This window comes from Tamandua tetradactyla, chromosome 3 (assembly GCF_023851605.1).
Source record: "Tamandua tetradactyla isolate mTamTet1 chromosome 3, mTamTet1.pri, whole genome shotgun sequence".
In the NCBI taxonomy this organism is placed as follows: Eukaryota; Metazoa; Chordata; class Mammalia; order Pilosa; family Myrmecophagidae; genus Tamandua; species Tamandua tetradactyla.
Window position 1 is genome coordinate 136,082,548 of NC_135329.1, and position 26,330 is coordinate 136,108,877.

A 26,330-nucleotide genomic window follows, 5' to 3' on the forward strand; every position below is an offset into this window, starting at 1 on the left:
CATACTCATAGAAGGCTGTAAAATATGATTGTAATGGTGGAAAAATCAGTTAGGGAGGCAGGCTAGTGAGGGCTACTTATTGGGGTAGGCAGCCTTTTTGGCATCTTTATATGTGGCTGGATACTTTATCCATGAACAAAAATAGCTTTGATTATGTTTATGCTACACTGTGCGTATGCTAAACTGTGTGTGTGTGCATGTGCGTGTGCATGTGTGTGTGTGTGGTGGTGGTGGGGAGACTGGGGCAGGGGGCATGGAGAAGTGAAAAAGAGAAAGGAAGTGAATAGGTTAGGTTCCTCTGACTTGTATTTCCTATACTTGGTAGAGCTCTTGATTTAGTTCTGTCTTGGGTAACTAGGAAGGAAACTCAAGTGCCCAGTACTGAAGACACAAGCTGTGCAGGTGAAGTAACCCAGAATGTCCACAAGCAGTTTACAAGAAACCACATGAGAATGCACCATCTGCTATTGCTAATCTGGAGATCAGATTTGAACCTAAAGCATTTGACATAAGTGAAAATAAAACCATTTCTTGCATCTAATAATAGTTAACAGATTTTTAAAAATCCTCTCAAGTTAAAAAAATCTCCATAAAGTAACTCAGTTCTGTCTCCTTCTCTCTGATGTTCAAGGTGGAGAATTATCCGTGAATTATACACTTGTAAGTGAGCATAAGGGCTAATTGTGAAGGGCTTAAGTAGTAGGGAACTTGTCCTTATTCTACTCCCCCTGGGCAGCTCCTATCCCTGGTAATAGCATATGGTAAGCGCTGGTCGGCCTTAAGAAGTCTGTCAATAGGGTTAGTGTATTTAAAAGTGGGTAGACTTTTCATTTCATACATTAGATCCACTATATGGTACACTGTATAAAAAGCCTCCCAGTATAGATCCTAAGACTGCGCCCTTTTCAGTTCGATTCCTGAAAGAATCACTGTAAAGCAGGATTGTGTTCTACAACTAATGGTACAGTGGATTTTTAGCTGACTGACAAGATTTGTTAGCTAACTTTGCACAAAAAGAATTAGTTCTCTTTCAGCTAATCTCCACTCTACAATTTTAAGTGGACACATATACAAAACTTAATTTGGAGTTAGCTTTTTAAAATGAAATATAAATATAAGCATAAACAATAAAATGTTTGTATTGCTTATATATGAATATATACACAGATTTATATAAATATGTAAATTAAATATGTAAATATATCAGTAAAACTAAAGGTTTTAGAATAAACAACATTTATGGAAAAAAGCTAAAGATAAAAGTTGAATTTTGGTTTTCAGGGGAAACCACGATATTTTTGTTTTTTAAAATTAACAAAATTGATTAGAATCTGTCCTGTGGTGTCTTTAATACATGTTGACATAAAACATCTTAGCAAAAAGGCAATTTTTAAAAAACATGTTTTAAATCTTGGTACCTAATTTCTTTGTAAGAATGCTTAAGAAAAACAGTCTGGCTGTACTAAAGGCTGTCCTTCACTTTGGAATGCAGTTTTATAAATATTTATATTTATGCTAATATAAACTAACCTCCCAAACATGATTTTCAGAGCAATTTCTGAAAAAAATGAGCTTATAAATATCTGAATATAAACTTATCTTCAAACTCTGACACTTAAGAATTGAAAAGGAAAATTTTATAAAGTATATAACTTGTAATACATTTGGGAATTTGCAGAATTGACTTATTTATAAATCTTCCTAAAATAAATGTAGTAGATCAATCACTTGGGTAAAGTGTTGGAAAGGACTTGGGCTTACCTCTCTGGTCACAAAGCATTCGATTGGGTATGTCAAAATGACAGTGATGCCATAACAAAACCTTCCAAATGTTACCAGGTCATCATTTCTGCAATAATTTTCAAATAAATCTCCTGGAGAATAATATAAATTAGATTTATTTAATAGGCATTGGCTCACTAAGATAAATATTTAGTAAGTGAGATAATGGGCATTTATTATATAAATGAATCTACATAAACTTCATCTCATTTAATTAAGAAGATAGAGTACCAGTTAAATGTAAGTTTTTATATTTAATAACTATATAAAAACCAGTGCATGCTCCACTTAAAAATTAATTCATCGGTAGTAGTTTTTTTCTTATTTTCACTGTTGATTTTTGGTACATTTGCTACAAATTCATATCAACTTCTGAAAAATAACTTATTCATTCTCTTCTTACTCACACTATTATCAGCTCCCTAAACTTTTTTCCACTGGGTTGTAAACTTGCTTCTGGTCTTTGTTTCTCGTAAAAGACTTCAGTTTTTTTTAAGTCTGTTAAAATAAACAAATTTCCTTTTGTAATGCTATTCTTAGATCAAGGACTATCCTGGAAGGAAGAATAGAGCAGTACATCTGGGGAGCTGAATTTCCTGTGTATGATGCTACAGAGCTTAATCATAAACCCAAGACTACAACAAGGAATTCCAGATGCACGCTGTCTTCATGGCATCTAGTGAACCCAAGCGCACTGATTTAAAACTGCAAATATGGTTATTTCCCAAGAAGAGCATTATAGTTAATTAGTTCCAAATGAAATGATGGACCATGTATACTTGGAACTAATTCTTAGTTAGAGTCTGCATCTTATCAGATACCTTGAAGAAACACAGGAATCTAATGAGGGTACAGAAGTCATAGCAGCAAAAACAGCTTTTCAATGCTAAAACAAGAGCAGTTAAGTATGTTTACTTCCTGTATACGAAATACTCAAATTTTACAATGTTCATCACCTTTCTTCAATTAAACTGAATAGAAAATGAGATCAAAGTCACACACTACTACACTCCTCGTAAAAGAAGGAAACAAAATAACGTCTCTGTATTTTTCTCATTAAAGGCTAAATACACTAAATGACCTACTCTTTCTTAAGAGTTATTTTCATTGACATTTCTCCTGTCAACAAGAACACATGTACATTATTTTCCAGTGTGCTCTGTGGACACAGGAGATGGAACAGCAGAGCACAGGTGGCAAAAACCTACATGAAAGGCTGATTGAAAGGTTTCCAGCACTCTGAGACAAAAGGACAGAAGTTCCCTACTGACCAATCTCCACTAAGAAATACATCCTGTATCTTTCCAAAAATCAGGGATTTTTAGAAATCAGGGAATGTTCAAGAAGAATCCAGAGTTCCCTTGCTTACAACTTGAAATTTATCTACTGAAAGGTTGGAGGGAAGGAGGGAGGAGGGAAGCATGCAGTTTGCACAAACAAGACCAGATTTGCCTAAGGTAAAATGGTCTGAAGAGACAATGTCAGTTTATTTCAGCTTGAGTCTAATTGTATTTTTGAGTATTATAGCTGGGGGGGAATGAAACAAAACAAAACAACCTGTCAGCTTGGTTATAAAAAAGACTTAATTATATCTGAACAATTATCACTGATAAAAACAAGAAGATGTGACTAAGAAAAAGGTTTTATGTGTTACAAAGAAGGCATTGAAAACCAAGGTTCTGTAATGATTGGAGCCCATATGTCATTGGTTTGGGCAAAGTACATAGCACGAGTGATATATGGCAATGTTCTGAGACATAATTCTTATCCAGACTTTCAAGGTCAATTTGTTATCGCAATCTAATGGCATGAGCGTGTAATATATTTTTTACTGCATTGCTGTTATGTTAATTACTATTTTTTTAAGCCATTTTCTTCACTTCCTGAGAAATCTTGGTGTAGAATCATAGTCACCTGCATTCTCTATTTAAAACAATGCCATCTCAGTATTGCCGGAAAACTAAGCTGAGAGAAGCTGGAGGCTAAGAGATAACTTTTAATGACTCATGCTTGACCAAGATAGAATGAAAGGAAAACTGGACTGGGAATCAGGAGACTTGTTTTCTAGTTTGTCACCAGCCAGTTTAGGCAAGTTCCTTCACCTTTGTTTTTTAAGCAGAGGGTAAAAGTAGTTACTCCACTTACCTTCACAGGGTTGTTTAAGGGTCAAATGAAATAATAGATAGCATTTAGCAGGCTGTCAGAATACCCAAATACTACACTACCTAGATGATTGAAATAGGAAATAGAAGAGACGATTACCCAGTTGTTGGGCTTGGATGAATAGAAGAAAACAGAGGGAAGTTTGGCACACATAGTGGTGAAAGGGGCGGAAAGGCTAGTTTTTTGGGGAAAGGTGAGGTTTTGTACTTAAGGAAAGAAGGGGGCAACCAAGAAGAAATGTCTTACAGTCATGAGGCTAGAGATGAAGAGAGGTCTGCCCTGGAGTTAAAATAATGAAAGTCTCTAGAGAATTTGTTGTGAATAAAGTGCCATTTGCCTGAGTAAGTTGGTGGGAGGTGGGGTGAGATGGGGTGGCAGAGAATTAGGAGAAAGTAAATATGAATCACTTAGAGAGAAAACACTAACAGAGAAAAAAGATTAATTAATATTAATTTAATAAAATTAATTAATTTAATTAAAGATTAATTATGTTACTATAGTAGCAGTTTTTTTCTAAGGGAGTATAGTTCCTGCAGTGAAAGAATGTTCAGTACTATTAAGTGATTCAGAGAGGTCTGTGATAAGCAGAGCCAAGAAGAAGGTTATTAGCCTTTAAGATGGGGAGGCCATTGTTGCTTCTAAAAGTGAAGCTGCAGTGGACTAGTAGGAAGGAAAGTCACAATTCATGTGCTTGGAACTGAAAGCAGAAAAGGAGAAGGTATGGACCATAGAAATCAGCTTAGCATTTACAGGGGAAAATTAGAAAAGAGAGACAGCAGCAAAGCAGGCAGGTAGAGAAGAGAATGGATGAGAGACATAGTGATACTTAGCCATAAAACATTGGGTATACTTGCACAAAAAATAAGAATTGAAAGAATCACAATAAACACAAAAATATGTCAAGACTGAATCTCTCATTTTACCTTGTGTGAAGCCAGTAAATGTCAAGTATCCACATGCAGCAAAGAGCATACTGATAAATACAGAAACCAAGACAGACACGTGGATGATGCGGGACCACTTAGCTACTGTGGGTTCTGCCAAAGAACCATAAACTAAGAAGCAGTTATGGTGGCAAATAAATGCTGCAATACAAAAAAGAAAAAAACAAACAAAAAACAGAGAGCAAGAGAGTACATCATTAAAGCAAGCATCAAGGTTTTCTTTTTAATTTTGAAAATTGAGAGATATGTGTTACTTTAGCATTCCAATGAAATGAAGTTCAAATATACTAATTTACTAAATATGCCAGAAAATATTTTTTTAAACAGCTCTAAGAATGAGAAACTTCATGTAAAGTTTGTGGGGTCTTTTCATATCACTCGACCTAAAAAAGGCCGGTCCATCCAACTTCCTCTCCCATTTTCCTATTCCTAGAAGTCTTTCCCATCTTAAGGGAAATCTAAATAGCATCATACTTTCAGAGCATGGTTTCCTCTGCAATCTGGTTATAATAGGAAACTAATTAGAAATACTTTGTGTGCATGGTTTTGAAGAAGTCCATGGCATTTGCTAGACTTCCAAGTTAGGAAACAAGATGGCTGTAATGAGTTTTCTGCATAAAAGAGAGATTTGTCCAAATTGAAACAAATTGTAGCGATGAGTGAGAAAAGTTCGAGTCTAATTTTATATTGGCAGGAACTAGATCATATGCTGCTAATAGGAAGTCTAAAACTTAGGACATCTGCTATGCAGACACAAATATGAAACACACTACTTTTTTTATGGTACAGATGATTCCCTATCGAAAAAGGGTCTTAGAAACCATATACTCACCAAATGACATAACACCAACAGCCTGAATGGCATTGGGCTTTGCAAATACCCAGGCATCTTCTGTTTTTGGTCTAAAACAGAAATCAGCTAATTTGATGAATGATTAAATAAATGCAAGACAAGCACATCAGAGGACAAGTAATAGTCGCACAGTTTAATTTGAGTATTTTTAAGCCTGAAATCAATAAGGGATCCCCATTCATACTATCTAATTATAAATAAATTTCCCAGGAATTAGTAATGTTATCTTTTCATCTCAGTTCTGTAAAATGCATATAAAATACTTGGAAAGACTTTTTAGATAGATAAAATATCCACTGACTAATTTTGTGAAATGCTTATTTACTCATCAATTTAACAATAAACATTATGTACTCACCAGTTGAGATATTTATTGAGGGAGATACAAAAGATTAATAATGTAATATTCTTCCCTAATATACTTCCCTTGATTCCCATCTAATTCATTCTCACAGGACAGGCCCAACACATCTAATGGAAATTCATCGTTAGCATTACAGTTTATTGAGGGAGGTGTATATGAACTAATATTAATTGAGAACGTTCCAAGAAGACTGCTGTGTTATCTCTAATCTCGTTATCGTTAATCTTCACAACACTATAACGTATTATTAACACAACTTAACACATAAGAAAAGTCAAACTCTGGGCAGTGAAGTAACTTGTCCTGCTTCTACAAGTACTAAGTGAAAAAATTAAGATGTATCTCCTTGGCCGGTCCCTCTCTCAATAACTTCTCCATACTAAACCGTTAGGGACCTCAAATTGACATTTGTTACACTTCTCAATGAAGTTTTGTAAATCAGTGCACTTTAAATAGCTTGAGGCAACCTATTTCCTAGAGGAATTAAAACACTTGCTAGCCAATGTATTAGCAGGGATTGGTCCACCAATCCTGATTAATACATCCCTGAATAATGGTAAAAAGCATAGGCTCCAAGGTCAGATAGCCTGTGTTCTTCTCCTTCCACTTATTAGCTGTGTGATATTATGCAGGCTATTCAACTTCTCTGTGCTTCAGTTTCTACATCAATAAAATGGGAATAATAACAGGGGTACCAACTTATTGTGTTATTGTGTGGATTAAATGAGATAACATATATAAAACTCCTAGGAGAGCACCTGGAACATAGTAAGTGTCCAATAAATGGCCATTAGTATTATCATCATTATGTATTAATACTGCTATTATTATCCCCTTAATTAATTAATGATAATAAAAAGTCTCAAAGTCATTTCATAAAAGGTAAAGTCTGAAAGTATGGCCAGCTTGTCTGGGAAGAACAGGCTTAAATGAAATGCAAAAGACTGCATGAAAGAAAAAGAAGGGATCAAGGGAAGGGTCCTAGAAAGTGCATGTTTCAAATAAAAACGAGGAATTGAAGACCCATTTGCTATTCATTTTTTTACTTACAGAAGACACAAAAAAGAACTGTTTATTTTTCAAAGTTTGTGGGATTTATGCATTATACTGTGTTTCTCTCCATACATGAAACGAGCAGTTACAGACAAAAGAACTTTACAGGAAGACTATCCTGCAAGGGGGCCCTCAGGCTGTTAAATGGCTTGTTCAGATTCCCACAACTTTTTGAGTGGGAGCTGCTGCCACCTGCTGCCTCTAGGACTCTTACTGCAGTGAACATTAAAAGATAGCAGTATCCCTGTCAAACTGCAGTTACGTGGAAATTCTATATATGTGGAAAACCTACATAAGGATCATATATATGATCCTTAAAAAAAAAACGATTTGATCAGGTAACACTACGAAGTATGGAAACTGGAAGCTTATCTAATTTTCTAGTGTTTCAAATAATATGCTTTTCTTGTTAGGGTTTTTTGCATATGAAAAATACTCTCATTATTTTTTTTTTCACAGTACAGATTGTGGTGATGTTCTTTTCAAATCTTAAATTAGTAATGAAAATATAGGAGTTTTATTTCCATTTCTCTCTTCTCTCTTTTTTTGTCCTTTTGACCCCTTGAGTGTGATATTGGATACAGTGGAGTGTGAAGCTGTACCTAGGGATAATTTTGGGTTTTCTGTGTTCATCTTGATGGAACACAATGGAAAGTGCTAAAAAAAATAAGTTGTTACAGATAGAAAAATATATGTGTCCAAATCTAGGGAAAAGGTGATGTTAACTATGGGTTTCCACTCATAAAACAGCCTGGGATGGCATTCCAGAAACAAACTAGTTCCACAGAAGAAAAAGTTCCCTGATATATTTATGGGTTGCCGTAACCTTGATATCTAAACTGGATGAGAAAGTAAAGTTACATACTGTTCTCACTCAGGTAAAAGATGCTGTAATACAAAAGGAAATGTTATCAAATGCAATCAAGCAATGTATAAGGGGGAAAAATATGACTAAGAAGGATTTTTCCAGTAAATGCAAGGATAATTTAATACCAGACAAAAATCTTTAATGTAATTCACCACATTAACAAATTAATGTAAGAGAAAAGCTTATGCTCATTTCAGAATATTTATTTTGATAATCATACTAAACAAACTAGAAATAAAACTTTCTTGATCCGAGAAACAATAAAATGTACAAAACCTACAGCAAGATTGAAAAGTTAGAAATGTGTTGGAATTCTTAACTAATGCAATAAATTAAGAAGCAAAAAAAGGTGTAACCAATGGAAAGGGAGAAATAAGCTATCTGTACACAATAGGATTGTGTGCAAGAAAAATTCAGGTGAAACTACTAACAAACTTTTGAAATTAATAAGAATATTTAAAAAGGTTAAAAGATACGAATTCAATATGTAAAGATCAATAGGGTTGATAAATGCAGATAACAATCAATTAAAATGTATATTTAAAATGACAGTGACAATAAAAACACTAAATGTTTCAAAAGATATACATGATGTTCATGAATGAAATTACGTAATTTTGTTGAAAGATGAGTAATTGGAAAGACATGCCATATCCATAAATATAAGTAGGAAGATTCAATATCATTTAGATGTCAATTCTCAAATTAACATTTAAGCTCAAAGAATAAAATGGCCAATAAATATGCAAATGTTCCACCCTCTTAATAATTACAGAAATTCAAATGAAAACCAAAATAAGAGCATTTAACACCTAATCAAGCAATATCAATGTTGATAAGTTGCCAGGAAAGGACAACTCTCAATCATTACTGGAGACCTTGTAAATTATAAAACACTTCAGGGAGGAATTTGGCAATGTTTAGTAAAGTTGAAGGTAATCAGACCTTCGAAGCAAACAATTACATTGCTCAGCCTGCATCTTAGGCTAGAGCAAGTGCACACGGCACAAGTAGATATGTACAAGGGTGTTCACTGCTGCACTGTTTATATTAGGCCAAAATTGGAAACAGACTCAACACCTAGCAATAGAATTTACAAATAAATCAATAAATAAAATGTCACATTGTCATAACATTGTGCTGTAGAACAATTAAAATGAATCACCTAATGCTAAATATATCAAAATTTTAAAATGTAGAACATAATATTGAGGGACATATAGCAAGTTCCTGAAAGGAATGTTTAAGTTTTAACCATAGATATTATATATGTATATTTTACAAATATACTATTTAATTCTTTATATTTCTGTCAACAAAGTGCATAGTAAAAGAATAAAAGCATGCGCAGGTATAATTCAAACTAACTTAAGAATAACAGTTACATCTTGGGGAAGACAAATTAAATATGATAGTCTATTGCTTATAAAGATTGGAAAAAGATTTAGAAAATTGCTTCAAAAAGATCTGGCCCAATTTCCTGATTCCTGAAATTTATGCAACCATAGAATATTTTCTAGATAAAATCAGTCTGCAGTTGAATTAATTTTTATGCTTATAAATATTTTCATAAATATTCTATTACTGAAACTAGGTTCTTCCTTCTTTTCCAACCACTTATTCATTTCCCTTTCAATAATATTTGTTCAGCACTATGTGACAATCACTGTTACAATCGATGGGGATACTGCAGGAAAAAAAAAGAAAAAAGAGTTCAACTATTTCGTATATGTTCACTATCGTAATCTAGAACAGCACCGAACAATAGAACTTTCTGTGACGATGGGAATGTTCTAGGTCTTTGCTGCCCAATAAGGTAGCCATTAGCCACATTTGGGCATTGAGTATTTGCAATATTGCTAGTGAGACTGAGGAATTAATTTTATTTAATTTTATCTAATTTAAATTTAAATAGTCACCATAAAAGTTAATTACCTTTCATTGACTTAAAAGAGTCAGAGAAATGATATGGGGTCAGTTTTTCCTGGAGTGTAGTTTTCATCCAAAATTACAGCTTACTACTTGCCAGTAAGAAGAATGGCAGAGTTGGTATAATGATAAACAAAAGAAACATAATTTGAAAAAAAAAAAAAAGCAAAAAACGTAAAAATTGGAGAAACAAATTGAAATTGTCACTATAAATAGAAACTAACGGGAAAAGTCATATATATATGTGTGCTGGTTTGAATGGATGTATATACCCTAGAAAAGCCATGTTTTAATCCTAATCCCATTTCATAAAGACAGATGTTTCTCCTAATCCCTATTCAGTACTGTATGTTTGAATCTGTAATTAAATCATCTCCCTGGAGATGTAACTCAGTCAAGAGTGGTTGTTAAACTGGATTAGGTGGAGACATATCGCCCATTTAGGTGGGTCTTGATTAGTTTACTGGAATCCTATAAAAGTGGAAACATTTTGGAGAAAGCTGGAGATTCAGAGAGAGCAAAGCAGAACGACATGGCCACGACAAGCAGAGAATCTACCAGTCAGCGACCTTTGAAGATGAAGAAGGAAAATGCCTCTCCCGGAGCTTCATGAAACAGGAAGTGGGGAGAGAAAGCTAGCAGATGACGCCGTGTTCACCATGTGCCCTTCCAGATGAGAGAGAAAACCTGACCGTGTTCACCATGTGCCTTCTCACTTGAGAGAGAAACCCTGAACTTCATCGGCCTTCTTGAACCAAGGTATCTTTTCCTGGATGCCTTAGATTGGACATTTCTATAGGCTTGTTTTAATTGGGACATCTTCTCGGCCTTAGAACCGTAAACTAGCAACTTATTAAATTCCCCTTTTTAAAAGCCATTCTGTTTCTGGTATATTGCATTCCAGCAGCTAGCAAACTAGAACAATATGGGAAATAGATACTATAAAGTATGAATCAACTAAATAAATCTTAATATGCTATTAAAATGATGATAGGATGAATGCTTTATAAGAAAATTTTTTATTATAAAGAATAATTTATGAGGTATCTGTTAGCAGGGAGTGACATTTAAATTATTATTCTAATCCAAATGTATTAATTAATATACAACTCTTCAGGAGCATTTCTTTTGTACAAAATAAAGCAAGTTTCCTTCAGAGAAGCTCCAAAACAAGACCTACACTCCAATTTCTTTCTTATTTTGAATCAGTCTGCTATTTTATTGTACTAAATCTTTATTTAAGATTTCACTTAAAGAACAAAATGTATCAGTGTTTGGAGAATTTAGAGTCCCTAAAACTGATAAGCCATTAATGTTAACACCCATAAAGCCAAAAACAGTGCAATTTATGTTAAACAATCACTTCAAGATAGATAGCAAAATGAAAATGTGTTCACTTGAAGGATATGCAAGTAGATTAAAAACTATGTCATACAAACCTAGAAATAAAAACAATGTTTGTGGAATGTCAGTTAAAGTTATATTCACTTGTACAGTTACTTATTAGGTCAAGTCTATTGGTAAAAAAAGGAAGAGAAAGAAAAGAAAAAGAAAAATTGGGTTTAGACTGCTCAATTTCTTTTCATTTTAGATTCTCCTGTTGCTATTGAAGAAGCTCATTTCCCTGAAGAACCGAAGCCAAGCCAATTTATTGGTTAGTGACTGGAGGGTATAATGGAAATCAAGAGATCTAAAATTAGCCTACTCAAGTCAATAGCATCTCTTCAACAGATGTTAATGTTGTCTGTTGATAAATGGAAAAGCTTCCTCGTGATATATGATTTAATTCCTACCTGCTTCTTTCATTCAAAGTGATAATTTGCTGACTAAATGCTAAAGAGGGTTAATATCATCAGTAAATATCAATAGCTATAACAAAAATGAACTTGAATTTCCATTATGAAAGACACACTTTTTCATGCTTAGGAAACATCACATGGAATACAGCATGCTGTAATTGAAAAAAATATATGGGCTTTGGGGTCAAGCAGATTTGGATTTACAACCTAACTCTATAATTTACTGGCAGGGTACTTTGGGCAGATTACTTAATAACACTGGTTTCAATTTTCTCCTTCACAGATTAGAGGCATTATTAATAATTCTATTTTACATATTGGGTGTAAGGGTTAAATGAGAAAATGAATGAAAGAGTGCAGCACATAATCAATGTCAGATGAGACCCCATTCTACCCTTTGTTCCTTTACTTATCATTAGAGTGATAACTTATGTCTTAGCCTGGGTCACCAAAAGGGCTTGCAAGGACATAAAATGCGAACTTCTTAGAGAAAGAAGGGGCCTTGGGAAGACAAGATATCTTATTTAAAATAAATGAATGATTAATCTTGATAACAGACATGTATGCAACCTAATGGCTGATAAATATGAAAAGGAAGAAATTGTTCCACTTCTGCTTTGGATATTCACAGTAAATTCTCAATATATACCAATATTTATAATAATTTATCTTATACATCAATTTTCTGGGCAATTGAGTTTGCCAGATTGGTACAATTTCCAGCTGTATAAAGCCATTTTAGACAATCTAAGGGTATTGGAAGCTGCTTATATCACTCCAGGGTCTCCCCAGCTAAGCTGTAGCTCTGTGTTGATATGATAAACATAGCTATAACGGTGTGGAGACTACCAATGAAAGATAATTAAATGTTTGAATGAAAGAGGGCACTCATTAAACTTTAGGATATTTGGCATCTAAAATGGATAAAGGGACACATCCATTACCAATGAAAGATAATTAAATGTTTGAATAAAAGAGGGACTCATTAAACTTTAAGATACTTGGCATCTAAAATGGATAGAGGGACACATAGGCTATTTAATCTGGACAAGATCCTAGACTAATCACTTAAAAGAAAAAGTATAAAATTAATCTTTTCCATTTTAAGCTTCTATTTGTATGTTGTTACATAAATTTCCAATTAAAGAAGGAATTTTATTGTCATTATTACAAAAATAAAATTTATTTCTTTTGCATTTCACCACAGGGAAGGTTATGAAAAAGTGTAGTTATATTTTATTAATGACACTGATAAAATGGATAAGATATATTTAAAATTTCTTTCAGAGGACCTGTAATTTGAACTGAATAAACTCATATCACTTTTTAGTAAATGAATGTACCATCCTTTTAGTTCATGCTCAATAAAAATTTATTGAATGAGTGAGTTAATGAAAGAGCACTAAAAATAAAAGCTAGTACTCTCCTATCTGTATTATAAAACAATTTAATTTATAGTTCAATCATATTAATATGCTTTTTATGCAACCAAATCCATAGACATATTTAAAAGATATATTTGCCCCTGTACTCATGCTTTGTTAAAATAACTATTTGAATTCTAATTCCTAGTAACATTTGAACACTCATTTCCTCTTAAGAACCGTTCCCTTAGATTGGATGAGGTACATGCCTTCTCTCTTCTTTGTTTTCCACATAAGAACATTTATTAACCGAATTAAAGTTGCCTGTGAATTTGTCTTCTTATCCACTGTTTCCTCCACCATACAAATCATTGGACTGAAGGTTACTTGATGGTAGGCATTGAGCTAGTTTATTGCTGTATTGCCAGGGTCTTTGCTGTGTGTAGCGTATAACAGGTTTAATCAGATTAAACACTATGGTACATTGAGTTATGTAGCCTAGCAAAAATATATTCTTAATCTCATTCCTGTGGGTGTTAACTCATTGCAAATAGGTAATTTTCTTTTTCTTTTTCTTTTTTTTTTGCATGGGCAGGCACCAGGAATTGAACCCAGGTCTCCAGCATGGCATGCAAAAATTTTGTCTGCTGAGTCACCGTGGCCCACCCTGTAAATAGGTAATTTTGAAGAGCTCATTTTTAGGAAAGATTTTTAGGGAAAGTTATGGCCATCTGAATCAGGATGAGGCTTAATCCAATTACTAAGGCCTTATAAAGAGAAAGTCATGGGGAGGAGCCAAAAGCTGGAAATCAAGAGAGCCCAGAAGAGAAAAAACAGGACATTGGTGGAGAAGACATCACATATTCCGTGTGATGGGAAAGCCAAGGAATCCAAGGATCGCTGTCTTCCAGAATGCTGCCAACCCCAGGAAGAGACAAACCTTCCAGCCTTCAAAACTGTGAGCCAATAAATTCCTTTTGTTTAAACCAACCCAATGTGTGGTATTTGTCATAACAGCCTGGAAACTAATACAAATCCAATACTAGTGAACAAAGCCTATAGTTTTCCTCTTTTTTCATAATCCATAGGGGCTATTGGTATAATTGTGAAATCTGTTGAAAAGTACTATGGGATGCCTATGTAGATACCTTGCAAACATGTAGAAATGTACTGTTGAGGCATAGCATTGTAACCACAAAATCTATATAGTGAATTTTCTAATATTTTTCAGAGCATTCAAGTCTAGTACTTCTGTTACTATAGGAAGCAGAAGAGTGACAGTTTATGACAGTTTCAAGAACATTAAAGGGAATAATTTCCCATCATACAAACATCTCTTTTCTATAAGATCAGTATTTTTGTCATTGCCATTTGAACTTTTGAGCAGTTCGAACAATTGTTTTTTGAGAAAAAAGAAAGCTTTTCTGTATCCACATGTTTTAGTTTCCAAGTTGTTAAAAGAAATGCCACACCTGGTGCTTGCTCACGCAAAAAAAAAAAAAAAAAAAGTAAAAGAAATCCCATAAAATTGGTTGGTTTAAACAATGGGAATTCATTGGCTTACAGTTTTGAGGGTAGGAGAAGTCCAAAATTGACACATCAGCAAGGCAATGCTTTCTTCCCAAAGACTGGCATTCTGAGCCTGGCTGCCAGGGATCCTTGAGTCCTTACCTTTTCCAGCACATGATAAATACACATTGCTTCTCTCTCTCTGACTTTCACTCTGCCTGTGAAGGACTCCAACAATCTGACTAAAGCCGACTTGATTCTGGAGTCACACTTTAACTGAAGTTACATCCTGAAGAGCTCTTATTACAATGTGTGCACGCCCGCCACATTCAGGACCAAGACCAAGAACATGTCCTCTGGGGTACACAACTCAGTCTGCCATGTCATATGTATGAAACTCCTATAAATATTGCTATGAATGTTTAAGTACTTGGTTCCAGAACAACAGTCACTCTCCTGCAGATAGAGACCTCAGTTTTATCTGACACATGGGAATATTTATTGGTTATTAATCTGACAGAAAGAAATGCATATCGGATCAAGATTCTGATGTCAAGAGGAAGACATTCCTTTGCTTGGGAGGCAACTCCTGCATAAAGGAGCATAAAATAAGTTATAGCAGTGAGACTGGAATTAGGAAGGCAGGGATCATGCCAATCTCTCTCTAGAAAAGTGTTACCCTGCTATGCATCAAGTTCATGTTTCCACGTGCTTTCTACATGGGTCTGGGGTAGGGCCAGTGCAGTTGTTTATGAAAATCCCCATATTATACACCACAGGCCGAGCTGAGACACATTAGGCCAGAGGCTGGTACCACAGGTCCTGTGCCCAATAAGACACAAACTAAATCCCAAAAAAATGAGTGCATTATAACAATAAATTTGAATTCTGTACTGTGTACTGGGTTCATTTCCTCTTTGCCTCTTTTCACTTTAATTTAATAGTCTCTTTTAGTATTTTAGCCTCTCTCAACTGTGCTAACCATGTGTTCAGTGAGTTTTAAAACTGAAATCATTTTCTGGCAGAATAACTGTTTTCTTCCTTCCCATCCCACTCTCAGTAAGAGTTATAGCAAACCCAGTGTCTTTTATGTTTTGTAACCACTTCTAGGCCTAACATAGTGATTGGGGGCATAGAGTTGATACTTTATAAATTAATTAGAATACATTGATAAACTCATGATTAAACCTGTCTAGAGAATCGTACTCATTTACTGGAAGATAACCAAATCTTTGGCCCAAAAGTTTAGATAGAAGTCAACGGATAATATTTTAAGTGGAAAAAAACAAGAAATAACAGAATATACAATTATTTAGAAATAAATGAAGAAGAACATGTAAAAGAGTTGAAAGTAGTTGGCCCTGAGAAGCTGGATACTGGAGTCGAAAAGAATGCAGTAGGGGATTTTTGCTGATATTGTTATAAATCACATTGCAAACTATTTGACTCTCGAAACTAGGTACATACATTCCTTAAATAAAAATAAAACAGAGAGAAGGAACAAGTAAGGTTCTTTGTCTATTATGATGGTAGCAAAGTGATAGTTAGGCCTTCTGCCTGAAATATGGAGAAATTCAAGAGGAAAAGCTCTATTTACTTAGAGTTTAACTTTCAGTAATTATTTGGAGGTCCTGCACTTTTTTTTTTTTTAACATGGGCAGGCACCAGGAATCGAACCCGGGTCCTTGGGCATGGCAGGCAAGCATTCTTACCTGCTGAGCCACCGTGGCCCGCCCGCATTTTTTTTTTAATTAGGTGGAGTGGCCTACACATATTACAAAATCTTGTGGGGGTTGTGTGTGTATTATGTATTTTCATCTTTTTTGGATGTAATGGGAAATTAATCTCCCAGGATTTTTACCAAATTGAAGTAGCAATCACATTCAGTAAATATCTAAATATTGGACACAAGTAAACAAGTCCCAATTTGGATGCTAAAATTGGGACTTGTTTACTTGTGTGCCGGTTTGAAGCCATTATGTACTCCAGAAAACCTATGTCCTTTAATTCTCATTCAAAATTACTGGGTGGGATCTTTTTGACTATTTCCATAGAGATATGACCCACCCAATTGCGGGCAGTAACTTTTGATTAGATGGTTTCCATGGTGATGTATCGCCACCCATTCAAGGTGGGTTGCTTACTTGAGGACTTTAACAGGGAACCATTCTGGAAAAAGCCAAGAGAACCAAGAGAGCCCACATAGCCAGAGACCTTTGGATGCATAAAGAAAATACTCCTGGGGAGGCTGTTGAAGAAACCTGGAGAGAAAGCTAGCAGATAATGCCATGTGCCTTTCCAGCTGAGAGAGAAACCCACAAATGTCATCGGCCTTTTTGAGCCCAGGTATCTTTTCCTGGATGCCTTAGTTTGGACTTTTTTTTATAACCTTGCTGTGGTAGTTAGATTCAATTGTCAACCGGACCAGCTTAAGGCACCTAGTTTTGTTGCTGCACACATGAGTCAATGGTACGTGGACCTCATCTGTTGCTAATTACATCTGCAGTCGGCTAGGAGGTATGCCTGCTACAATGAATGATGTTTGACTTAATTGGCTGGTGCTTAAATGAGAGGGTGCAATGTAGCACAGCCCAAGCAGCTCAGCATACCTCATCTCAGCATACCTCATCTTAGCACTCGCAGCTCAGCCCAGGCCTTGGGAGATGCAGAAAGAAGTCACCCTGGGGAAAGTTGTTGGAACCCAGAGGCCTGGAGAGAAGGCCAGCAGAGACCATCCTTTGCCTTCCCACGTAAGAAAGAACCTCAGTGGAAAGTTAGCTGCCTTTCCTCTGAAGAATTAACAAAATAAATCCCCTTTTATTAAAAGCCAATCCATCTCTGGTGTGTTGCATTCCAGCAGCTAGCAAACTAGAACACTTGCCTTAATTTGGACATTTTCAGGGCCTTAGAACAGTAAACCTGCAACTAAACAGATACCCCTTTTTAAAAGTCATTCCATTTCAGGTATATTGCATTCTGGCAGTTTTTACAAACTAAAACATTCAGCAAAAATTATAACACCTTATTTTGGTCATTGCCTTGAACAAATTCTCTCTCCCAAAATATTTCAATTAGATGCTAATACAGATGGTATTTGGTATTTGTTCTTGCTTTTCTTTAGTAAGCTTTAGATCAAGAGACAACAGCTAAATGGCTATAAGCTGAAAATTAATGAAGGAAACTAGATAACCCAGTAACTGAATAAATTTTGAAAGAGAACTATTTCCCCATCTTCCTCCAATGGACAAAGTCTGTTAACTTTAATGGCATAGGGCAAGCCCCACAAAAAAATGAAATAACTTCCCGATAGCAGAAAAAATATTTGAAGTAAAATGTTTGAATTTATACTTAAAACCTCAGAAAAATTAATAATCAAAAATTAATCTTGGGGCAGGCCACAGTGGCTCAGCAAGCAGTTTTCACCTGTCATGCTGGAGACCTGGGTTCGATTCCTGATGCCTGCCCAAGCAAAACCAAAAAAAAGGTGTAAAAAGTTAACCTTGGACATCCAGTTAAACACGGTTCATAGGTCACATTTGTTAATAAGCTCTCTCTCTCGAGATCCCACTAAGATAGCACTAAATGAATTCTAAAGGGAGATAAATCCATGGGGAAGGGGCATGTAGCAGAGAGGGCAGAAAAAAAATTGTGAAAAGGAAAGCAGATGCTGAAGTGGTAACTTCCGAGCATACACAACCGTGTAGAGGGAACTAATGACGAGAAAGTTGCTGATTCATTTTGCAGGACCCAGAGACACAGGAGGGCCATTGAGATTGCTCCAGGAAAAGGAGAAAATAAAGAAAAATTTCACTATATTTCCTCTTTGCCTGTCTTCACTTTAATAGTCTTTTTTTAGTATTTCAATACTAAATCCTCTACTCCATTCTTTTCAACTCCATTATGCAGCTTGGATCTGGGATATAGGATATTTAGCACAGAAAGTGGTAAAAGGAAAACCGAGGATGATAGTAGCATAACAAGTTGATGAATCAATCTATCTAGAAAGGAGCAAGTGAGCAGAAAGCTCTGAAAGGGAGAACTCCAGGAAAAATAAAATTGATGGATTATCTTAAATGTTGATTATTTGGAAAAGGAGTATCAAAAATTAACAAAACTAAAAGTTAAACTGGACATACAATTAAACATGGTTAAAAACAAAACCAAAGCTATTATTACCTCTAGAACAAATAAAAAGGAAAGTATATAAGGAGAAAAACCTATTTAATTTTAAAGCACGTTATAACTCCATGTATTATGGAGATGTAAGAATAGGAAAGGTAACTGAGAAAGCTAAATACTCATCCACTGTAAGAGACAATAGCAAAAATACAAAAATTGCAGTTATAAGCATATTACCTAGAAATAAAGATTTAAATACCAGAAGATATAGCTTAAAGGATTGAAACAGGAAGGGATTTGGTAGCATGGGTAGCAAATGCTCTATTTCATTAAAAGTGATTTGTAATATTTAATTTTTTAGGAATATGTGACTGTATCCTTTTGAAAAAAAATAAATTGAATAAATCCAAATAAAAGATTGAAAAGTAGCAAGATCCTTCAAATTGCCTTATAAAGCTTCAAAAAGTCATGGAAACATACTGCAGGTTTACTATGAAACTGAAATCATTTTAGCAAATGATTCAAGTGTTTTAAAATATTTTTACTATTTTATATACTAACAAAGATTGGTGCTATCTGATAGCACCTTGAAACCTTGGCATAGCCTGTACTTTTTATAAGAATGATCACTTCTTTTATCCTGAAAAATTTAGATAGTTCTTCAGTTATACACTTTTAAGAAACTTTTTTTGCAGGGTGGGAGAGCTGTGCAGAGTTAAAAGCATTTTGCAAAATTGTCTCAGTTTGGATTCTTGGATTCATGCATTTCATCCTGTGTTGAAAGACAACGTCCTCCTTATCTTTATAACAGCTGCATAGTAATAAGGCAGAGCAGTTAGAAGCAGTCCGACCAAACATATCTCCAGTCTTCCAAACTTTCAAGATCTCCTGCGGGTATACTTGGCTTTATATCTGACATTATTTTAGCTTGGTCTATTACATGCTCAAATATCTCCCATGGCAAAAGAATTTTGCTTTAGAACTCAAATCACTCTTTTGGTGTATTACTTTCATTCACTGATGCTTTTATCAAAAGGATGACATTTGATGAGTTCACTTCCTTAGTATTCACTCATATATTTACTCAGTCTCTAATCTGACTTGTACCCATTTGAATGAATACCATGAATAAATACCATTCATTCAAATGAATGAAACTCCTGAAAGTTACCCATGAACTCTTGTCACCTGAGGTGGATATCTGTTGCATTCACCATGCAATGGTTACTTTCCCTTCTCCTGGCATCAATACCTTGATTTCCATTGGAACTAACCCCTCCCCAACTCTCAGCTGGTGTGCTTTTAATTGGGGTGATCTACCCTTAACGACATGGGTGGGCATGTGCCCAAAACATAAGCAGCTCAGTACAGGTCTGAATGATAGGGTCAGGGATGTCCACTGGTCCTCAGAGCCAGTTAGACTAATTACTAGGAATGAGGTTTAGGGTTTAGGTCTACCCTAAAAGAGAAAGTCATTTTTAGATTGGACTTCAGTGAATGTAGCCTAGGACTGCTGCAATTACCTTATCACAATGAGGTAAGATAACTTTTCAGAGAAAGAGCTAAAGATGAAAAAGAACCAACAGTTGAAAAAAAATTAGCCTTGAACTTTTCAGTTATGCACGTCAATAAGTTCTCTTTTGCTTAAGCAAAAAAAAAAAAAAAAGTGTAGCCATTTGTAACAAGAAGAGTGATAATTTATATATATCACCAAGTAACTTACTGATAATATTTAACAGAAATGATCATTTCCTTCCTCAAATATATACTCTTCCTTTGGCTTTACCCATTTTTTTTCTGATCCTTTCTTTATTTCTTTTTAGATCCTCTTTATGGGAAGCAAAACGTGATGGAATTTCAGGGTTGCAATGGATAAGGAAATGAATATTTCTGAGATTCTTTGGAAAGGCATGTTTTATATGCATATTTGCCTTTTGAAAGTATAGACATACTTAATGGAATTATGCTTAAAACACCACACTACTGATTAACATTCTATAAAAGAGATGTCATATGGAAGGGAAAATAGTTGTGATTGGGAATGCATTGTTATCATTTCCATTCTGAATGTAAAGAGTTGAATATTAATGAGGCACAGAATAGAGGTTTTCACAGTGACAAAGCCTCTGAATCTAGTTTAAAAAAACATGAAAAAATGAGAAAGTTGAGTTATTGCATTTTTATCTTAGCACACTTTCTGGAAAGCAATTAAATTGCTTTGCCAATCTCAGTTTTTAGGAAGCAAAAGGTTAGAAAATACAATAAAACTGAACATCATTTCCAGAAAGAACTGAGAGTCATTGGACTGTGAGATATTTGAAACCATATCAAAAAGCAGAATTTATGGCTCTATGAGTTATGGAAAAGGAAATTGAATTGTGTGCTTTATTTATAAAACACAACCACTAAAAAGGTGTTTCCATAGTAACGAGGTCAATATCAGTAGCCATTACAGACCTTCCTCGTTTTTGATAGTGGATTTAAAGATCTTTTTCAAATGCCACTTTAAAAGCTCTATGAAAAAGTACAGCTTTTCTGATCATTCATTTGAACCAAAAAATGAGGGGGAAAACACAGAGTATTGAATTTCTCATGTTTTATGGATTATGAGCATTTGTGGCTGTCATACTTTCAGAAAGAAACCTGCCTGACAAGCTACTATTTCAGCCTCTGAACATGGGATATGATTAGCCTGACTGTGAATATAGACAAGCAGGAGTTGTTTGCAGTAGTATTCAAACAAATATAAAAGGTGGCACAGTATTTAAAAACATACTTGTTTTACATCTAAATACTGAAAGGGTTAAGTAAATAGTCTCTGCTATTAGAAAAATTAAACAAAGGCTCAGAAAAAAATATATCAGCATCAGAGAAAGGTTAAGCAGATATAGGCCACATTTTGTTTACAACAGAAATAAATGGCTCTTTGGCCATAAAATCAATTCATTAAACCAGCCGGGGAAGTTACTCTTCTTCCTTTAGCCTTTGTATCAAGATTCACTGCTTCCTATGATAGTCATTTGTATAGTCTTATCTTTCTTACTAAACTGTAAACCTCTGAAAGCAGAGCTGTTTTATTTCTCTTTGGATCCAGGATAGTTTTTTCCATCACATTTTGTAGATAAAAGATATTTAAAAAAAAATAAGTGGAGAATGAGAAAATAACCATATAACTAACTAAAATAAAAGAAAATCTCCTTGTCTAAGTTTAGAAACAATGTGTCAGTTTAAAACATGTACTTAGATTCTAATCTCTATAAACCATGAGGTTCTTGATTCTTGTTGCACAGTAGAGCTGTAAATTAAATAAATCCAGTTCCCTGGCCCCTACACCTATGACACTGGAATCTCTGCAGGTGTTGCCTTGGCAGCAGGGTGTTTTGAAGTTACACTGGTAATTCTAAAATGAAGCCAGAGCTGAATACCACCGCTTTTAACTGTTCTTCTGGGGCACAACTCATGATTAATTTATTTATCTCGCACTTTTAACTACTTGCTTTTTTCCCTTTTTCTTAATATTGCCTTGTGGTACTATATATTGACCAAATCTACAAAAACTTTTATTATAAACTTATGACTTGTTCCCTAGAATCAATTTTCATAAGAAAAAGTTTCAATTAAAACAGTTAGTCTTGTACAATAAAAATATAACCAAACATTATTATCTATTGAATAGTCTCAATATATTTACCAGCTTTTTGTTGCTGTGAATTCAGCTTTTGAAAACTAGAGCTGAATATAGTACCAATGTAACAGAAATGAAATAATTACCAGTAGAATGGAATACATGTTTCTGTACTTTTATATTTACCTTTCCTAGGCCTGCAATGCCTTTTATCCCCTTATCTATCTGAAAAAAAAAAATCCTATTCATCTTTCAAAACACTCAGATCATATTTCTCTTCTTCCAGAAAGCCCTCCCTGATCTCGATTAAGTACTCACTTCTTTGGGCACTGCCTCTGTCTTCACTCATGCTTTTATTTTTTACCTATAACATGGTTCTGTCATTTCTTTTTTGTTTTTGCCTTTTTGAATATTTTAATAAATTTATTCTCCATATACGATTGTGAATAACTTGCAGCAGGTGATTTGGCCTCTCTCTTCCTTTCCTCCCAGTGCACAGCACAATAACCACAAACAATAGACACTCAAAAGTGTTTGCTAAATGAAAGAATAAATGATCACATTGGAGTGAACCAGGTGCATTACAAAAACACTATGAACCAGGATTAAGTCGTTTATAGAGAAAATTAATATAACCATACAGATCGTTAGGCCTTTTATCTTTTGTCTACATTCGTAGAAAAATGGGTGTTTGCTTTTTTTTTAATGTCCTTTCAAATAGATTAGATATTTCCTATTTTCCTTCAAATAAGCTTGAGGTATATTTGTGGTGTTTTCCCGGTAAACTAAGAAACCTGAAAGAAAGTGCATATAGTGGGAAATGAGGTAATTTTGCCAAACAGCAATTAATCAATAGGAAAAAATAAGTTTCCATGGCACTGCATTATCTATGACAGCTGTTCACTAATTTTCTTAATTTTTTCCACCGCACCCATTCATAAAAAGACCCAATATATTCCTTACACCGTGCCAGTGCCTTAATTTTACTTTATCTTACTTAGAACTGAGACATATTTGAAGTTTCATGTAAACTCCATAATGCATTAATTATTTGTCTATTCAACACATATTAATTGTGTATTGTGGGAATCCAATTATGTGTTTATAGTCAGCTTAGGCTAGTTTCATTCTAGCCTTCTCTTGGGGCTATGAAAATGTATTATCCTGTGCTTGTCTGGTTCATTTCTGGTAGTTTAGATCAGCAGTACCTACAATTTTGAATTCCATGGATAAGCAACATTTTAAAAATTTGAGGAATCAGTATCAAGTCGCCAGCATTTTATTTGGCCAAATAATAACATTAAAAACAAACACCACTATTAGCCATTGCCACCAGTTCAGAAATGAAAGAGCATTTTACACTAAGCAATTAAAGAAAGAATCTTAGAAGAAAATAAAAGGAAGTTTTCAAAGTGAATACATTTAGTTTAATGGAGAAAAACACCCACTTACGTTGCCTTTACTTTCCTCATTTTAGCTTAGATTGGTGAAACTTTGTTAGGAACAAGCCCATCTCTGGGATAGAACAGAAATTTCCACCATCAACCATTTTTATTCCTGAGTGGGTCTACTTTGATCCTATTTTTCACATTTAAAATCCACTCCTTAATTTAATTCTTAGGAGTGCCTATTAAAGAATAAAATAAAATTGGTTTTCATCCAATTAGCCAGCAGGGTCTAACTGAAAAGTGCATGTCTCCTTAGATATAATTATTTTCTTTCCTTTTCTCTAATACTAAAGATAAATGATGATTAGGCTACCATGACTACTTTGTATTTATGTACTTAAAATATGTGAAAGAAATATCTATATGAAGGCTAAAAATGAAAGACCAACAAATGCAAAAATAAAGCTTACATGTGTGAACCCAATGAAACTGCCCTTGCCATTACAATTCCAAGAATCAGGGTGGTTAAAATTGTAGAAATAAGGGATATCTGCAAAAGAAAATATAAAAATATTTTTAAGTTTATAAAACATATTGTTTTATTTAAAATATTAGGTCTTTCTCTTTTTTGCTTGATGTAAATGTCTGTATAGAATTTCTTATCCAATAATTTAGTAATTCATTCCTATGGATTGGTGTTGGTAATCAGGCATTTAACTTCTTATCATATCACAGCATTAGTTCTTTACCCCCTAAATAGGAGAGCAAGAATTATATATGGCTATACAATCTTGCAACTTTGTTTTTTAATGGCTTTTTTTCTTAAAGTATACAAACTGGTGATTTTAGTTTATGAAAGTAAGAGTGAAATGTCTTCGTTTCCCTACAGGCCCTATTTTAGCTCTGACTTGAACCTCTTTCTACCTATGACTGATTCTTCTTCCTCTGTCTGTATTCCAGCCCATCCCCCCTAACACAACACCCACACACATAACCACACACATACTTTTCTGGGGGTGCCTCTGCTTTTTCCTCTTTGTTCTGTTAGTCTATTTTTCTATGTGGTTTTGTCATTTGATCATGTTTCTAGCTGCTTAGCTTCTTGCTCTCTGGTCTATCACTATTTTAACTAGTTAAAATATAAACTGGTTTGTGTGCTCGGCACTCCTTATTGAAGGGCGATCTATACTTCTGTTCATTGTTTTTAATGGATAAGCACATCTTAGACAGCTTTCTTTAATAAGAAAAAATCAATATAAATTTATTTTTATTGAATATGATTCTCATTAATCTTGTTTTCTGGGTTGTTTGGTCTTTAACCCTTTAACCAGAAAGAAGAGTCTATTTTGAATGAGCCCACAGGACTGCTGAGAAACGGAGCGATTAGTTAACTTGTCTAAAGCCACACAGCTAAAAAGTGAGAGAGGCAGAACTCATATGCAAACAGCTGACTCCACATCAGGGCTCCTAATTATTCTGCTTTGCTCATTGGGTGCTTAATTTAAATATTCAATATGAAACAGTTAAAGGACATTTAGGAAAAAACGTTCAGCTATTAACAACATGATAGAAAATTACTATCACTGCCTTTCCTTCTACTCCCAGAAGACAACATTTATTTCTACATTCAGCATGTGAAACAGAAAATAGTTCAATCATTTTAGGTAATTCAGGAAAAATGTTCCTTTTGCTATACTCTTGTTTATTTCTGGATGACTGTTAGGGATGGAGGTGGAGAGCTCAGAATACGCTGGAATATCACAGCCACCCTCGGCTCCACCTGGAAGGAGGAACATCGTAACTGGATATACAAAATCCAACTCGCAGTGAAAAGTGAAATTCAACTGTTGGATTTTTCAAAACAGAATAAAAATATCACCTGAATAATTTATTTTTCATCTTTTATCAGAATGTTTGGCATCAGCTAGACAAAGCAGCATAAACATTTTTTATAACATACAAACGTTCCTTGAAGTGTATAGGGGAAATAAAACAAGCCAGATAAGGGCTAACTCAGTTCAAGTAAGCTTTATGGTGAGCTGGGTAATTATTTGGTTGGTTTCAATAGAAAGAGATCAACATTTTTCTTTAGCAATAAAAATGATGAAGAATGGCCAAATTCTCAATAATCAATCAACCAATCAATCATCACATTGACCCTATATTCATTGGATGAAAATAAGCACAACAAACATTGCAATGAACAAATAAAAATATTTGAAGTCATTGATCTTGAAGTTTAGTGTAATTTTAATTTGCTTTAATTACATATAAAATAAATTATAGGTAATTTCAATAAATTAAACTTGAATAAATTTAATAAATAAATTAAATTTTTCAATAAATTAAACTTGCTTTAAGTACAGTTGTTCATATTTTCTGAATTTAAAGTGTGCTGTCTGACATTAGAATATCTACCTTAAAAAAGAGGAAGGGAGGACATATTTAATTCACACTTATCTGTTTAAAGATCAGTTCTGAAATCAAGCTAATGATTCAACCATAGTTTATTCTAGCATGATCATAAATCACCTGTAACTAATATGAACACTGAAATTAAGAACTTTGCC

At 34.4% G+C, this 26,330-nt stretch overlaps 1 protein-coding gene across 5 annotated transcripts in view; it reads right to left on the bottom strand.

Moving 5' to 3' along the window:
* The window catches only part of SLC38A11 (solute carrier family 38 member 11), a 224,152-nt gene that overhangs the window by 8,293 nt on the left and 189,529 nt on the right, over positions 1–26,330 (bottom strand). For all 5 annotated transcript variants that reach the window (XM_077154035.1, XM_077154034.1, XM_077154032.1 and 2 more), the window contains 4 exons: positions 24,231–24,310; positions 5,722–5,792; positions 4,869–5,030; positions 1,762–1,874 (listed from right to left, as the gene is read on the bottom strand). In XM_077154035.1, coding sequence (XP_077010150.1) covers positions 1,762–1,874; positions 4,869–5,030; positions 5,722–5,792; positions 24,231–24,310 — 426 coding nt within the window. The remainder of the gene's footprint in view (positions 1–1,761; positions 1,875–4,868; positions 5,031–5,721; positions 5,793–24,230; positions 24,311–26,330) is intronic.